At 36.1% G+C, this 18,270-nt stretch overlaps 1 protein-coding gene across 3 annotated transcripts in view; it reads left to right on the top strand.

Annotated features, from left to right (window-relative positions):
* The window catches only part of LOC124857508 (cadherin-22-like), a 237,765-nt gene that overhangs the window by 172,840 nt on the left and 46,655 nt on the right, over window positions 1-18,270 (top strand). For all 3 annotated transcript variants that reach the window (XM_047348787.1, XM_047348788.1, XM_047348789.1), the window contains 2 exons: window positions 1,590-1,726; window positions 14,208-14,329. In XM_047348787.1, the coding sequence (XP_047204743.1) occupies window positions 1,590-1,726; window positions 14,208-14,329 (259 nt within the window). The remainder of the gene's footprint in view (window positions 1-1,589; window positions 1,727-14,207; window positions 14,330-18,270) is intronic.

Raw genomic sequence — 18,270 nt, 5'->3', positions numbered from 1 at the left:
TAAATTGCTGATATAGATCCTCACAAAGCTCTGCACACAGACACTCAGCAGACAATGAGTTCCGGGGGTTGAGATGAAATACTGTAGCTTTTTTTCTACATAAAATCCAAAGTTTGCTACTAAAAAATTGAGTAAATCTTTTTTTTCTTCTCCAAATAGAGTGCAATTAGATGACGTCAAGATGAGCTCATTTCTCGTCATGTTCCTGCAATATGCAATTCAAAGTTACCAGAAATGTCAGCTCCACCTATAAACCCATTCATTTGAACTCATTTGTGCACAATGCTTGAGGTAGTGATGTAGTCATAGGGTATGAAGGTAGGGGAGCATCATGGAAAAAGAGATTTTGCCTTAATAACTAAGTAACAGTAGGAACAGATAACGTGGGACTCTTGTCTATCAGCAAGAATTTCGTTCTTTTTTTTTCTTTTTTCTAAGCCCTGCATTATGTGCCAGTAAATACTACATTTAAAACTAAAATTTAAAATAAATTCATTTAATAAAGACATCTGGGAGACTGGAAAGGAATCTGGAATGTTTTCTATTATATTATACTCCACATAAAATAGTTTTCACTGTGCATCAATATGTATTTTTTGCAATTTTAGGGAACTTGGATTTTTTGGAGAGTTTACTTTTACAGACTAAAAAAAACAGAAAGGTCATGTTTTAGACACACACCTGATTGCATCCAATCTAAAAAGTATTCTCAGTGTTTGCTTTGCCCTGCCAAAATGTGTCACCACAGATATCTGGTGTATTTATAAATACAGTGATTAAACTGCTATTTTCAGTGTAGATTCTTGTTTTCATGAAGTAAAATTCAATAAAATGAGTTGAACAAAAACAGGAAATTCTTCCCTTAACCCTTACTGTTTTATAAAAAAAATTAAGATTCAAAGTCCTAGTTTGTATCCTACTCTGACCTAACATTACATTTTTTTCATATCTGAAAAACCTAGCCTCTCTTCTAATGAGACCACAAGAATGTTGGCTGACAGGTTTTTCAAAAGTCATTAAAGCTGATAGTTCTTTATTTTGGTTTATTGGGGCTCAATAAAGCCATCTGCATGTGTACATCTTTGTCTTCTTGTGTGTGTGTGTGTGTGTGTGTTGTTATGGAGAAGAGCTGAGAACAAAAAAACCTTTCAGCATTTTTTTGTTTACTCTTGAGTCTCTTGAGTGCAACCACAACCACACAGAGGAAAATCCATTTATGCACAATGCAACTTCTGTCAATATATGGCCTCATGCATCTTTTGGCATTATCAACTCTGCATATAAGACGTATTTAACCATTTTTTTTTTTTTTTTGCATTTAGACAAAATTTTTAGCTGGAATATTGACTATAGAGGGTGGCCTTATGTTTTTGACTCTATAATAGTTTAATTGACACAGAACTATATCATATTAAGCCTACCTAGACGAAGGTTTTTTTTCTATGTATATTCATTTTATTTGATTCATTTTGAATTAGTTGGGTTGGATGGGCTAAATAACTGGACAAGTTTAAAAATATATGAAATGTGTTGCACATTTCCTGCTTCTCTTTAAAATCGTTGTTCTTGTTTGTTTGTATTTACTCCAGGTTTTCCATTGATCCGACCACAGACCAGGACATGATATTCCATATTGATGCTAACTCAGGTGCCATCACGTTAGGAAAGATTTTGGACCGAGAGACAGCGGGCTGGCACAACATCACTGTGAAGGCTATAGAAGCAGGTACACGGATTTCTGTTTTATACATCTTTATAACACTGATGTGGTACCATTTATCAACCCCAAATCTGAAATTTGTAAAAACAATTCATTATGCGTATTTGTTTCTATGAGTAGCAACCTGAGTAGAAATTTATTGTCTGTTTTTATCAATTAGACTGTTAATGACATTTGACAAATGAAAGCTTGAAACTGCCACAATTGAGATGATTAACAAAATAAGAAGGGAGTTTATAATCATTTGCAACTTCATTCACAATATTACTGAAGGCTATATAGACACAGAAAATGCTTAATTTAAGGGGGTTTGTAAAATACTGAACAGAGAAACAGAGCTGTCTGTCTGTCAATCCATCCGTCCGTCCGTCCATCCGTCCGTCCATCCGTCCATTCTTCAGACACTTTTTATGTTGTAACACAAGGGATGTAACAGCCTAGGTCCTGACAACATATAAACATTCACAATAATCCCTGTTGCTTGAGCACCAACTACTTTTTTCGGCTCACGCTACATGTAGAAATGATCAATCTTTGTTTTAAAACTGTTTTTTTACTGCACATATGTTATATTCAGATTTTCTGAGAAACTGAATTTTAGGTTTTAACTGTAAATCATAGTGAACTTATTTTTATTCTGCTTGATAAAGTTTTACTTTCTCAAAAATGTTATTTTTGGTAAGGTTATTTTGTATGCTGTTTTGCTTGTTTGTAAATAAATCACATCAATCATGTGCATGGATATAATAACAACATATTGTGCTTGAGTAGTATGCTAATTGTCTTTTAAATTAAAACTCTTGATGTACTCATCACGGACATCTTAGTTGTCAGTTTAACTATCCATGCAGTGTGATTTTTATCATCTTAGTCTTTCAGCTAACAAAACACAATACTAAAAATGAATGGAGAGCATTTATTTTCTTCCTTTTACTGGGAGTGTTTGTCATAGCAAAGAATATGAAGAATGTAAGTAGGAAAATTATTACTATGCCATAAAAAGAAAACTTGAAAATGGAGAAGACCTGGTGTGTCTGACATTTTCAATCATATCTAGATGACATGATTTTGGGATTGCAGTGATGGTTTAGTAGATTGGCTTCTGCATCTAACAGGGATCTTCCACTGAGAGCATGAAAGAAAACAATTCAATAAACAAGACTAAATTTAAAATGTCTTCATATGTGTTCCTGGTTTGTGTTTTTACTGACTGTCATTTCTTTAATTATCAATACAGCCTAAACTGAAAATAATGCAGTCTTACCAAACACAGATATTAAGGCAAAAACTAAGCTGTTTGACTCCTCCTGGAATAATTTGTGTCTCTTCGTGTATGGCACTATGGCGATGGCACATTTTAATGGTAATTGAACATTCAATGCTGCCCAGCACCTTTCAGTGTTAGACATAAACACATGCCTGCACTTCAAAGATAAAGCTTCTTGCATTGCCATCCACAGAAACATCTACATAGACAAAGTCTGTGGTCAGTGGCATTAGAATGTCCACCCAGTATGTTTATTTTATTACCTTTTAAGTCACAAAGCCTGCAGAGCTCAGATGCACAGACAGGAGAAAAAAAGAAAGGGAAGACAGAAAAAATAAGGTCACAAGAGAGAGGGAAATTTGTAGAGAGATTGGCCATTTATGCTATTATAAAAGGTAGTTAGAGCATTTAAAGAAACTTACAACAATAATAACAAGACTAACAAATCAAACAAACATTAATATAGCTTGTAAAACGTGTCTAAAAATAGTTATTATGTGATAAACATTGTGCACTGAAATTCTATACCAGCTACAAAAGTACTGTAACTGTCCTTGAATGACTAAATGATTAAAACAAATGCCTGTAAAAACAGAAATGCACAGTATAAAATCTTCATAAAACTAAAGATGCTGAAACTAAGTATTAGATACAAGAACAAATTCACAAATATTTACAAATATTTCAAGAATATGTAAGAATAACCATTTTAAGGAAATAGATGAGAATAAACATAATATAAAACAAATATGGAATATCTTAATATTATAAAAATGTCACAAATAAATGAGGATATCCTAATTATTTTATTGAGAAAGAAACTGAAAATTACAAAATTAATGATATAGCTGACAGTTAGTTAAGAAATGTTTTGCAAATCTTTGATCTGACTAGGATCCCTAAAACATCAAACACTTCACAGAGTTTGATAAATTAGTAGAAAGAAATCCAAACTCAATGTTCCTTAACAAGATAACAGAAAAATAAATAAATGATATTGTTAAAAATGTAAAAACAAAAAATACACTAACTTACACAACATTGATATGTCCTTGGAAAAACAAGCCAATAAGGAGATTTTTAAAAAAGCTACAATACAAAAAGTTACTTCTCATTTCAAATTCTATTATTTCCTAATAAGGTGAAAAGTAAAAGTAATCCCAAAGTAAAAAATTTAAATAAACATAAATATTCCAACTATAGACCCATAGTGTTTTTTGCCACGATTCTCAAATATTTTAGAAAAAACTGTTTAATAGAAGGGAAACATTCTTAGAAAAAACATAAATTAATCACTGAAAGTCAATATGATTTCAGATTAAAACAATCTATAACAATAGCCATACTGGAAGCAATAGAAGATAATCAGAAACTTGCTGCTGGGGTGTTAGTTGATATTAAAAAAGCTTTTGACACAGTAAGTCATAACTTACTATTAAAAAAGCTGGAACAGTTTTTTAACAGTAAATCATGGGCTTGTGTTTGATTGGGTTAAAGGTTATTTAAGTTGCAGACAGCTGTATGTGAAACTGGAATGAGTGTGTTCACAGTGTTCGGGCATTGTTTGTGGAGTTCCACAGGGGTCAGTTTTGGGCCCTTAATAAATTATAATGTTTGTAAATGACATATAAAAAAACATCTGAAGTCCTAACATTTGTATTTTTTCTGATGACACAAACATTTCCTGTGTTAAAGATATTATGGAATAGTTGTTAAAGGATGTCACTTTGGTGTAAATGAAAAGGTTAAACTATGGTTTGATTGTAACAAACTGTCTTTAAATGTGAGCAAAACCAAAATAATGTTGTTTAGGAACAGTAAAACCAACAAGGAACTGTAAATACAAATGTTTCTATCTTGCACAAAGCTAAGTGTATGTTAGATAAAAAAGCACTCCATGTTCTGTTCTGTTCCTTGGTTTTACCATATTTAGGTTACTAAGCAGAGATTTGAGGAAAACAACTACAAAATGACACTACAGTCATTAATCATACTTAAAAAAACATAAAGAGTAATTAACAAGTCTCAGTACCTGTATCATACTAAACTGCTGTTTATACAATCAAAATTCTTAAAACTTACTAACATAGTAGAGTGCAACCCGTGGTGTAGCAGTAGAGCACGCGACCCATAGAGGGAGGCTTCAGTTCTTGACACAGCTGTCCCTGGATTGAGTCCTGACCCTGGCAACCTGTGCTACATGTCTTCCCCGTCTCTCCATCCCACTTCCTGTCCGCCTACTTTTAAGTAACAAAAAATAAACGGCACTAGTGTTGCAAAAAGAAAAAAAAAAAAACAACAACAACTCACTGACATAGTTAAACTACAAAACAGTTCTAATGTCAGTCAGTCAGTCATTTTCTATACCGTTTCTTCCATAGTGGGTCGCTATCTCCAGCAGTCCATGGGCAGGAGGTGGGGTACATCCTGGACAGTTTGCCAGACCATCGCAGGGCAACACACAAACAACCATGCACACACCTATGGGCAATTTAGAGAGACCAATAAACCTAACAGGCATGTCTTTGGACTGTGGGAGGAAGCCGGAATACCCGGTGAGAACCCATGCATGCATGGGGAGAACATGTAAACTTCATGCAGAAAGAGCCCTGGCTGGGAGTCAAACCCAGGACCTTCTTGCTGCAAGGCAACAGTGCTACCAACTGTGCCACCTGTCCAGCCTTGTTCTAATAATGTATAAAGGTAAAAATAACCAATAGCCAGAAAATACTCAAGAGAAGGAAAGGCCCTTATGAGTTTGAGGTGTATGTCAATATCAAAAACAGATGAAAACACAGAAAAAAGATCATTATAGATGAATATCAAACTTGAATAATAGAAATTCTTATTACTATCATTATTACCACTTACTACCTTTTATATTATTGTAAATTGTATTATTGTCTTTTAGATTATAGTCTACTTTATGAATTGCACTTTATTTATTCACTTTTATTTAATAGTTGTTGGATTACAAATTTTGTATACTATTAAGTATCTTTTCTTGATGAATAAGAAGTGATGGGAATAATGTTGCAGGAGAAGGGGTGTGTTAATATAGGTTTATAATTCTACCCATTCCTTTGAACATGTGAATATTGTATGCTAGTATTGATGTTATCTACTATTATGTTTAATAAATATTTGATTGAATTAAGAACCAAAATCTTATTCATTAAAACCATAGTGATTTTATTCTCTTTTAGGTCTAGGGAGCCACAAGGTCAGGTTGTTTAAGGTCATTGTTAAAACCCTCAATTATTCCAGTCCATTATGGACCTTTGAACTTTTTTTGTGTGTGCATCAGTTTTGGACAAGAGAAGTACGTTTCTTGACAATTTCTGACAGTGAGTGGACCATGAGGTTAACAACTACTGCCCTAAAAATGCACCAAATATCCAGTTGTGCATGTAGTGTAAGTGCAGTTATTTCTGTTTTACTTCCAACACAAATTCTGCTTATTCCAAAAAATTGCACGCACAGCATATATTCAACTTCACCCAATTAAAAGTCTTCAGCTACTTCTGCAGACACTAGTACAATGAAAGATGAAACAACCTCTCATCTGTATAGTGCTTGTCTTCCGTGTACGAAGCACAGAGCCTTCCTAGTACAAGAGAAGCATTTACTACACTGTCACTAGCAGAGTACTCAAGCTTCTTGGCAGTGTTCTCTATAGAAACGTATCGGGTTAAGTTGGAGTGACATATAATTTTTGAGAACTGATAGCAAGTATGATACTTCTTGCAAAACTGCTTTTTCACCTTGACAGGTAGCTGGAAAAAAAGAGCTTCACCCTGAGGGCAAAACACACTGAAGAAGCTGAAAGTCTTTATCTCTTGCTCTGTTGCATGGAAAAGATGTTTACTATGACATAATTTCTCTGCATTTGCTATCTGGCAAACACATGCAGACCTTTTGACTTTTAGACTGTTTGAAGATTATCCATTGTACATCCAAATGAATCACACACTGGTTGGAACGTGTTGAAGGGAAATAAATAGATTCCAGAGACTGGAAATATGAAAGGAACATTGTGCTGAAAAGCAAATCAGCAGTGAACAGTTTTATATGCAAAACATGTGCTAATGCATAAGTTAAATGATATGATATTTAGTAACAAACCCTAGATAAGGGTACGTTACTGTTTGCAGGTAATGCACAACAGAGTTTAATTTGTTAAGTTTAAATGAGTATTGTGTATGGTATTGCATTACAAAGCACCTGTCAACATACATGAGAATATCTAATATTACGCAATTATACGGAGCCCGGCAAGTGTCAGCAAGTAAAAAAAAACAAAGCCGGTGGAAATCCGTGCTCACGTATTACTAAACTGTGTGCTCAGTTTTGCAATCTGTGCGCATGGATTAAAAGAGCTATTTCATCGCTACGTTACTTTTGGAGAGATAAGGATTGTTTGCTTTGGATATTAGGAACTATCAATAATTATCATTAATAAGTATTAACAAAGTTTGAATATTTGAATTTTAGCCAAACAACTTCCAGCCTGTCAGGTATTGTTCTGTGAATATCACCCCAATGCGGCAGTACTATAGAACAATAGATAAAGGAGTGAATTCAAGCAATGGTGTTCTCAAACAGCACGCCCTGCACACATATATAAAATAAACACCAATGACATTCCAAAATATAAGCATTTATTCACAAAATAATTAAACTTCAGGTTAACATAATTCAATTAAACTCTTTAACTGGGCCAGGACCATTAAACTAAATTACTAAATAAAAATGAAAGAATAAGGAAAACTAATGAACTATATAAAAAAAAAAAGGGACCAAAAGAATAAAACTGAAACCAAAAACCGATAAAATGATGCAATAATATCACAGTTTAGTGTGAATATTTGTGTTTAAGAACCAAGGTTTGTCTTGAGGATCTTGGAATGAGGTCAAGTTAGTTTTTGTAGTTCTTAATTAGCTAACTAATTAAGAAAAACATTTCATATGTGTTCAACAACTAGTTGAAAATGCAAATAAACATTAAATATTATTTTAATTAGTTAATCTGTAAGAATAATTTGCTGAATTAAAAATCCATAACCTTTTAGACAGTAGATTCTTAATGTTATGCAATTAGCCCTCAGTAAATGATTATCAAAGCAATTATGAACTCTTAAGATGTTTTGTAGTGCAAATATTCTGCTCGCAAGTTTGACCCCTTGTTCTTACACCAAGTGTTAGACTAAATATTGGTCATGTGCAAAAGTATTAATAAATTTCAAACTTCAATATATTATCCCTTATAAGGTAATTGATCATTCTAATGTTATACCTCAATAGACGTGCAGCTGTAAATGCAGCAAACAATGCTTTTGTAATGTATTAAGTTAGGGGTGTGAATACATACATACTATTTTCAGATTTCTATTTTGAAGCACATTTAAGAAAACATCTATAATTTTGCCCTTACCTTATAATTATAGCACTACTTTGAGTTGTCTGTCACAAAAAACATTTATGTTTTTAATGGAATATGATGAAATATAAGCACATTTCAGTGGTATTAATACTTTTGCAAAGCATAGTATGCAGGGGCAAAATCATTTTTCCAGATTTTTATGCATGTCTAGGTAGTCCTGTGTTCTTCTGTGAAAGAAAACCTGACTGATATCATGCCAAATGTTGCAGTAATGTCAGTGCCTCGTGGGTGCATCTGCTTTTTTTAAAAACATTTTCTTATGGGAAATACTGTTGATATATCAAACAAGTATATACATACAGTTGCTATTGCATCTCAAACCAAAAACCATTGCTTCCAATTAAATAAAGTGTTGTATCACCCTGTCTAATTTGAAGAATGCATACCATGCATATATTTCCAGGACATTTTTTTCTTTGGAAATAGTTGTTTGTGTGTAAGTTAAGGTTTATGCCTCTTTTTTTGTTTTTATGCATCAATTGTAAAGGTGTGTACAAAATTTTAAAATGTTATATTTGCCTTGTGATTCATTATGAGTCTGACATGGGTATCTGGAACTTACAGCCTAAATGGTTCACTCAACACAGAAAACGAATGAATGAATTCACACCAGTATTTTGCTCTTTCCTGACGTGCCTTGGCTAGTTAGAGAAACCAGACTCAGGCACAGTTGAGTACATTTGTATCTTCATGTTATGCTGCTGACAAGGTGATACTTTAAACCAAACAATTTCCTCCAGCAACCCTGAACCATTTGGTCACAAGCCCTATGACACCCCAGACACCTCCTCGCATGCAAACAGACACACCCGATCACATCCTCTGTCTACTTGAACTAATGTCAACATAATGCACTGCCTGAGAGACATTCCTATCATACAATTCTTGACAGCTGGTCAGCGCGGCAGAGATGTAGAGCCGTGCCAATGATCTGTTTAAACCCTTGTATTCTTTTTGTATTATTTTTCCCTGTCTAAAGACATATTTGGAACAGTGCCACTTGGTCTAAATGACTGAACCTGCTTTACAAATTTTTTTACTTCTTACTTGGAAGTTTAAATTGGTAGATGGGTAATGTTTTGTTTCAGATCGTTTAATCCGTTCACAGCTCTTGGTGTAAAAAAACTAAAAGGTGTAACATTGGATGATTGCCTGTTTTTATTCTAACATCAATAGCAACAGATAAAAAAGAAGGAAAGAGATATTTGGGATTGGAGCGCAAAAAAGTCTTGTTTCAGTTGCTCTGACACCTAGTCAGCAAAACCCTTGCAATGATGTAAAGTTTATGCTGTTAGTCAAACCTTGTCTTATCCATAGTTAGACCTCTGAGGTGAGACAGCAAGTGAGTGCTTGAGAGCTCCTCTCCAGCACAATGGAGCTAATTGGTTTGTTTTACTTTGTTTGATGCTTCAAGTCTAGCTCTATCTTCAAATATTCTGTGGCATATTTGTTTTTGTTTTATTTTCTGCTAACAACCAATTTGTATTATTTTTTAAATTGTTTCTAGCATGCAGTACATTGGCATAACTTGACTTCCTACCAATGTTAAATCAATTTTAATTTATCCAATATAATACTTTTAGCCACAGGAATTTGGGTGGATTATTTCCACCTATGGGTAGGTTGTTGCTGCATTTTCTGTGGGGTGCCACTCAAACGTGTTAACTGTGCATTGTTAGCTGCAAATGCTGACTTATTCCTGGGCTGTGTATTTTAATTAACCAGGATACCCAGACCAACGCTGCTAGCAACAAGATTGTTCATTAGGCTCCCACATAATGTTCTCTAACTTTTTTATAAACTTGTACTCGCACATAGGCACACACATCACACACATACACACAGACTGTGGCCCCCAGGCTTCCCTCTCTACCATACACAGTGTTTTGTGAGCATGATGGAAACTATATCAAACATTATCACATGATTAAGGATGAGAATTAAAACTCAGCAAAAAATTTAGCTAATTCAAAATGAGAGTTATTTGTGCTAGTTATATAATCTTCACTCCTTCATTTACATTTTGGTCCATTAAGAAAAGTGTCTTCGGAGTGTATTTTAGATCTATAATATCTGTTCTATTTAGTTCGTAATAGTAGGCGCGCTAAAAATATCTGGCAGTGTACATTATTTGGTCATTAGTTAGGGTGTGCGTACTTGCACTCAGCCATTGAAGAGGTACAGGTGTGTCAACATCTGATGGCAAGGATCCAGAGACAAAAATTTTATCTTTGGTACCATTTGTATGCCAATCCCCAGTGCCAGAAAACACAATTTGATGGGCCGTTGGATAAGCACTGTGGCACAATTCTAAACTGGCTGCCAGCTTCCTTGTGGAAAATTGTGCACATCTGTGTGTTGTATCCCTGCTGCTGAATTTTGGAAAGTCATTGGTAAATACCTTTATTGATGCAATGATATGTCTTACGTATAGCATTCTTGAAAAAAGTCAAAATTTTAGCAGCTGCAGTCTGTCAGTTCTGGCATAAGTGCAGCAGCTAAAATGCAGCTGTGTGTTCAGTGTGTGTTTTGGCAACTTTTGCAGCCACATAATTACCTCACATCAAAGGATATTGGCCTCCCAGAGTAAAACATATGCATTAGATTACAGCAATGTATGTAAAGTGCTGATTAAAATATGCTGTGCTAACACTTATATTGGTTCCAAAAATCACTAATGTTCCATGGCTGACAAACCTGTTTGACTCAGTTTAAGGAATACTGTAACTTAACCTACATCAGGACTTTATTCAGTTTGGAGTCTCTGATCCTAACCAAGACCATTACAAATTTTGCAAAATGGTACATGGGTTCTATGCACTCAGGCGCATCTGCAGTAAATTAGGACATGTGTTCTAATGAGGCTTGTTTGTCAGATTAAAAGTAATTTATGACCTATAAGAAGGAGTTAGACATAAGCCCACATTTTTGAATTCCAGTTTTTTTTATTGGTCTGTTAGAGGAAAATCCTCGTAATTAACAGAAATGAAGGCTTTAAAACATTGGTCTCTGTGTAATTAATCTTTATAATCAGAATCAGAATCAGCTTTATTGCCAAGTTTGTACATACAAACAAGGAATTTGACACCGGTACACTTTGCTCTCTGGTTTTTGTTTTTTGCGTTAAAGAATATACATATATACAATATACAAATATACACATATATAAATAAAAAGGTGCATTTGCAACATCTGTATGCTGTTGTTTGGTACTCTCTTAAAAGTTCAACAGAGAAACAGCCTGGGGGAAGAAACTGTCTCTGTGGCAGCTGGTTTTAGTAAACAGTGCTCTGTAGCGGCGGCCTGAAGGTAAAGCTCTGAACAGTTTATGTGCAGGGTGTGTGGGGTCTGCAGAGATTTTAGCAGCTCTTTTCCTGACCCTAGACCTGTATAAGTCCTGGATGGAGGGAAGGTCAGCCCTGATTATTCTCTCTGCAGTCCTGATTATTCGTTGCAGTCTGAATTTGTCTTGTTTTGTGGATGAGCCAAATCACACTGATGTAAGGATTATGATTATTGATTAATTAATATTCATCAAGAATTATAATTTAAAATCATAATTTGAAAAATGTTTTTATGTTTTTAACCAAAAATCATTACTCACGAATAGAAATCAGAGATATCCTCTGGTGTTGTGATTACGGGCTCAAAGCTCTTTAATAATTACAAATTATTAACCAAGACCACAAACTGTCACTGTTTATTCAACCGCTTCACCAAAGGTGGGAGAACTTCGACCTTGTTTTGACAGATAAATCACTCTTGCATGAAATAAACACAAACGCTTCTCTTAATTATATATATGAAGATTTATTGAAGCCAAATAATCCCGATATACCATTATTCTGGTCCAAAAACCTTCACCTAACTAACAAGCACCATTCTACACAAAGGGAATAAAAATGACTACCTAACAATGATAATAAAATAAAAAAATATAGATATATGCGCAATTAGTGTCTATGAAGATCAATTCAGTAATTTTATGGACAAAATGTGTAATTTGGGTTAAATGGAAAGAAGTCGTCCTGTTGTGCTGATGTCTTGATCGCAATGATCAGCTGATAAAACGGTGGGGCCACGCCCCTTTAGCCACAACCAGCTGAACACTCCAAATTTTAACAAAGGGTCAAAAAACTCTGAGGCAGAAACTCAGTGGAAAATCTCCAGCAATAACACTGGAACAAAGAATGGTCAGGCGAGGCCCAGACCGCAGTTGCTTTGAATGAAAAACTTAAAAGTCCAACTTCTAACTCCTGGCTGATTTGAGATCAGCCGGACAAAACATTAACCACGCACAATTCAGCAGCGCTTGCAAAGAAAATCAAAACACAGCTCAGCATAAAACACTTCAATCAGTATTGCATGCAACAAGTTAATACCTTAGATTAACTACTGGTGATCCTAAATCACCTTAACTGCCTCATCCTGCCCAGACCTCTAAATGCACCTATCCGGTTTAATATGAAAAGAACGAAATTACTTTGAAGTTGATTTCTGCTCTCCACCGGCTGAGGATGGGTGAGGTCTGAAGAAAAAGGAGGGGAGGGGGGATCACGCGTCCGTGATCAAATTAAAGAAAAAAAAAACGGTAATTTCTCATCCGTCCAGGAGGGGAAAAGATGAACCGTTAGTCGACTGCATTACACAAGGAGCAAAACGCATCTCCTTGGACATAGAACCTCTGTGGGTTTCCACCTGCGCCTGGTGTTGGCGCGGTCTTCAATCGGTAAATAAATCTCCTGATCTTCTTGTATCAGACAGATTTCCATCTTTCAAGCTCTTCTGGGAATGGCCTTGTGGAGCAAAAGTTTGCCTGCGAGCCCTTGTCTCTCGAGATATGCGCCTCCGTTGCCCTGTCCTTTGAGGCAGGCGGGAAATGGCCCCAAAACTCTCCATCTCAGCCGGTTTATACTCCCAGTGGCGTCAGAGCTGCGATATCTGTTGAGCTGCGCATGTCAAAATGTGCGACCAAAATGGATGGCCCCAAAACTGAGATGGATGAAGACAGGACAGACGGAATGATGGCAGTGTAGAAGATGACCAGCAGCTCCTGTGGAAGGTTGTACTTCTTGAGTTGCCTCAGGAAGTACAGTCTCTGCTGGGCCTTCTTTCGCACAGTGTCTATGTGTGAAGACCATCTCAGGTCCTCAGAGATGGTGGTTCCTAAGAACCTGAAGTGGTCCACAACCGACACGGTGTTGTTGAGGATGGTGAGGGGGGTGTATGGGGATGGTGTTCTCCGAAAGTCCACCACCATTTCCACAGTCTATAATGTATTTCACTAAGTCAGCTGTTACTGAAATAAATGAACTTTTCAACAATCTTTTAATTTATTGATGGGGTCTGTACTAAAGTACTTCTAGGCCCTTGTTTCTGTGCTGTTTGTGTCTGTTCTTATCTTTTTAACCACCAGCCACTCAGCACAGCACTTATACTGAGCCTTGTTCTTCTGGAAGTTTCTTCCTGTTAAACAGAATTTATTCCTTTCTACTGTCACCACATGCTTGCTCAGGAGAAAGAATTGCTTTTAAGTGAATAAATCAATGCAAGTGGTTTTTCCAATTGGCTTTATTTCCTCTGTTAATCCTGACTGTAATGTAATGAAATTGCGACATCATACCACTAATCATTATATTGATATTAATCATTAAAGATATTTGGATCGGAATTAGACGTGCTAGTCATTCAAAGTATGTTCAGATGGTATTTGTTGTGAATTGGTGCAATACAGAATTGCCACCACTCTAAATGCGTTTTACTTTGCTCTTCTGCAGATAACCACACAATGATGTCCTTCTCAGCCATTAGTATTCGAATCCTGGATGTAAATGACAATCCTCCCGAACTGGCTACACCATATGAAGCCTCTATATGTGAAGATGCCAAACCAGGGCAGGTATGTTTGTTATTTATTATTTTATTATGCTGGATGTGGTTCGTCCTTCTTGGTGGTATGCTGACATTACCCTGGATACCGTGGCTCTTGATACATCACAAAGACTTGCTGTCTTGGTCACAGATGCGCCAGCAAGACGTGCACCAACAATTTGTCCTCTTTTGAACTCTGGTATGTCACCCATAATGTTGTGTGCATTTTATTATTTTGAGCAAAACTGTGCTCTTACCCTGCTAATTGAACCTTCACACTCTGCTCTTATTGGTGCAATATGCAATCAATGAAGACTGGCTACCAGGTTGGTCCAATTTAGCCATGAAACCTCCCACACTAAAATGACAGGTGTTTCAGTTTCATTGTCCATCCCGTGTTTTGGTGCTAAGCCATTCAGTGATTTATAGACTAACAGAACTATTTTAAAGTTTGTTCTCTGAGCTACAGGGAGCCAATGTAGGGACTTTAGAACCGGGGTGATGTGCTCCACTTTCTTAGTTCTAGCGAGGATGCAATCTGGATCAACCGCAGCTGTCTGATCGACGTTTTAGGCAGAGCTGTGAAGACACTGTTGCAGTAATCAATTCTACTAAAGATGAACACATGAATTAGTTTTTCAAGGTCCTGCTGAGACATTAGTCCTTTAATTCTGGAGATGTTCTTTAGGTGATAGAAGACCAACCTTGTTACTGTCTTTATGTGCCTCTGAAGGTTCAGGTCTGAGTCCATCACTACACCCAGGTTTCGAGCCTGACTGGTGGTTTCTAGCTTTATTAACTGTGCTAACTTGTAAACGCTCTTCCTTTGGTCCAAATATTCTTCAGTTTTGTTTTGATTCAGCTGAAGAAAATCTTGGCCCATCCATGCATTGATTTCTTCTATGCATTCACCCAGCGCTTGAATGGGTTCATAGTCACCTGGTGACATTGTAACGTATAGCTGTGTGTCGTCTGCATAGTTATGATAACTTACGTTGTTGTTCATTAAAATCTGAGTTAGGGGGAGCATGTAGATATTGAATAGGAGGGGCCCTAAGATGGATCCTTGGGGAACACCACGTGATTTTTGTGGTCTCTGATGTAAAGTTACCTACTGACACAAAAAAGTCCCTGTCCTTCAAGTAGGATTTAAACCAATTGAGTGCTGTACCAGAAAAGCCAACCCAGATTTCCAGGCGCTCTAATAAAATGGAGTGATCAACAGTGTTGAATGCTGCACTAAGGTCCAATAATGCCAGCACTGTGGTTCTTCCACAGTCTGCATTTATACGGATGTCATTGAACACCTTGACAAGAGCAGTCTCTGAACTGTGGTGAGCACGGAAGCCTGACTGGAAGACATCGAAGCGGTTGGTCATTGTTAGGAAGTTGTTTAACTGCTGAAACACAGCTTTTTCAATAATCTTACTGATGAAGGGGAGGTTTGATATAGGCCTGTAGTTCTGTAGTAGTAGCTTGTTCAAGCTGCTCTTTTTCAAATGAGGTTTGATAATTGCCGTTTTCAGGGCCTTTGGGAAAACACCTGACAAAAGGGACACGATTATTATTTGTGTTAAATCAGATGTTATTACAGGCAAAGCTTTCTTAAGGAAAGCTGTGGGTAAAACATCGAGACAGCAGGAAGAAGAGCTTAGTTGCTTTACAATTTCTTCTACGTTTTTGTAGTTTATTTGGTGAAATTGGAAAATTTTGTCTAAATCAGTTCTAGTTGGAGATAACTTTGGTAGTGGAGTTGATGTGGATGTGCTGACTGCCCCTCTGATCTTTTGGGTTTTTTCAGTGAAGAAGTAAGTAAATTCATTGCAGGCCCTGGTAGAGTGGAGTTCAGATGCTACAGTTACAGGAGTGTTTGTTAGCCTGTCGACCGTGGCAAATAATGCACGAGCATTGTTAATGTTTTTGCTGATGATCTCAGAAAAGAAAGATTCCCTTGCAGTTTTCAGTTGTAGGTTTTATCTGTATAGTCTCTCTTTATAGATAATATAGTGAACCTGGAGTCCAGTTTTTCGCCACCTGCGTTCAGCTTTTCGACTCCTTTTTTTCACTTCTTACTGGTGGAGCACTTCTCCACGGAGACATTTTCTTCCCAGAAACGACTTTTACTTTAATTGGAGCAATTAAGTCAGTGATATCCGAGGTTTTAGGATGAAAGTTATCTACCAGCTCATCTACAGTGTTACAGGGCAAAGTGGAGGTAGAAGAGTAAATCTAGTTAAAGGTTTCAGCAGCACCATCCTTAAAGATGCGTTTTCTTATAATGTCTCTTTGGCAAACTGAGTGATTGGAAATTATGCTTTCAAAAATAACAGAAAAGTAGTCAGATAGGGCAACATCAGTTACAGAAACCTAGGACATGTTTAGACCCTTAGTGATGATCAAGTCCAAAATATGTCCCTGTTTGTGCGCTTGCTGTTGAACATGTTGAGTCAAACCAAAATTTCTAAGAGTGTCACATAGATCTATTGCACTTCTGTCTTCAGGATTGTCCATGTGAATGTTGAAATCTCCCACAATAATTAAACAACCATAATCAACACATATCACAGATAAAAGGTCATTAAAATCACTGTTAAAGACATAACATCAAGATCGTGGTCAGTAATGAAGTCATTGATTAAAAATGATTTTCCTGACAAAGATCTAATGTTCAATAAAGCCCGTTTATATGACTTTGTTGCTGCTATTAACTCTGTGTCTGGTTGTACCTGACAGTTTATGTTTTTTTTTTTTATTGTTTATTACTGTCTCTTATACTTTTGCCTTTCTTCTTTCTGTCACGTATAAGCACAGAGATTTTACAACTATCTCCTATTAGGGGCCCAGGTTTTTCCTGGACATGCTCATTTCTGATAGTTACCACTGGGGCCCAGATTGTATCATAGAGAAATGATTTGGAGGTCCTGATTAGGAGGAGATAGATTATGAGGTGGTGGGGCTCTGCGGCATTTGGAAGATGTTGGTTCACCTGCAGGGCCTCGGCCATGGGGGGTGTTGAATAGAGAAGATGTCAGAGCCATTTGGGTCCCGATTTTAAGAGCTCCTTTCATGTTATCAGAATTCAGTAAAGCAAAAAGTGGGCTCAGTGGGGAGAAGCAGGTGATGGACGGAGAAAATTGATGGATGTCTGTTATTAGCACATAATTTTGGGTTCAGGAAACGATTAGAGTAATTATAGCTAGTTCAGAATTTTATTATAGAACATAATCCAATTGAAGATAAAAAGGTGGCAGCATTTATATGTACTCAATAGTTAAAATAACCACTCTATATCTCTGGAGCATTATGCATTTAAAGCAATATGTTCTGTTTTCTGCCTTCCCAAATGAATGAAACCAACAAAGCAAAATGTCACATTGTTAGAATATCTGAGTGTTAGCATAAAAACTGTTATGCTAACAGTTGAAGTTATTTTAAGGGCTTGTCATATAAGGACAAGTACGATCCTGATTTAGCCTAAGTTTAACATAACTTAGGGTTTAAGGGGATTTTTACATGTGTGAAATTTGTCAAACACATGCACAAGAGCATTATTTAATATTGCATTTTTGTCTGTCAGAAATGTGATTAAAGCTTGTAATATTCTTTCCTTCAAAGCATTTTCAGAATAAATTTGAAAACAAATCTTCTCTGTCTTTATGAAGCATGTTACAGGAGAAAAATCATACTGAAGTTGAACACATCAACAAATAAGCATGACCTTGCAATCAGACAGTTGCTGTTTGCTTTTTAGAAAATATTTTTTAAAATAATGTTTAAATCAATATGACATTATTCCACTAGAAATTAAAACTTGAAGAAAACCTGAGGAAACCGCTGTTTGATAAAATTCTGTTCTTTGGGCAATGAAATAGCCTCATATTAAATCAAATTATTATTATTTTTTGGCTACATTTCAAAAAGATAAACAAGTAGAAAACTGCAGGAATCAAAAACAAAATTATGGACAAA

Source organism: Girardinichthys multiradiatus, chromosome 20 (assembly GCF_021462225.1).
Source record: "Girardinichthys multiradiatus isolate DD_20200921_A chromosome 20, DD_fGirMul_XY1, whole genome shotgun sequence".
NCBI classification, from domain to species: Eukaryota; Metazoa; Chordata; class Actinopteri; order Cyprinodontiformes; family Goodeidae; genus Girardinichthys; species Girardinichthys multiradiatus.
Note: the sequence above shows the minus strand (reverse complement) of the source record. Positions and strands in the feature narration are given on the sequence as shown.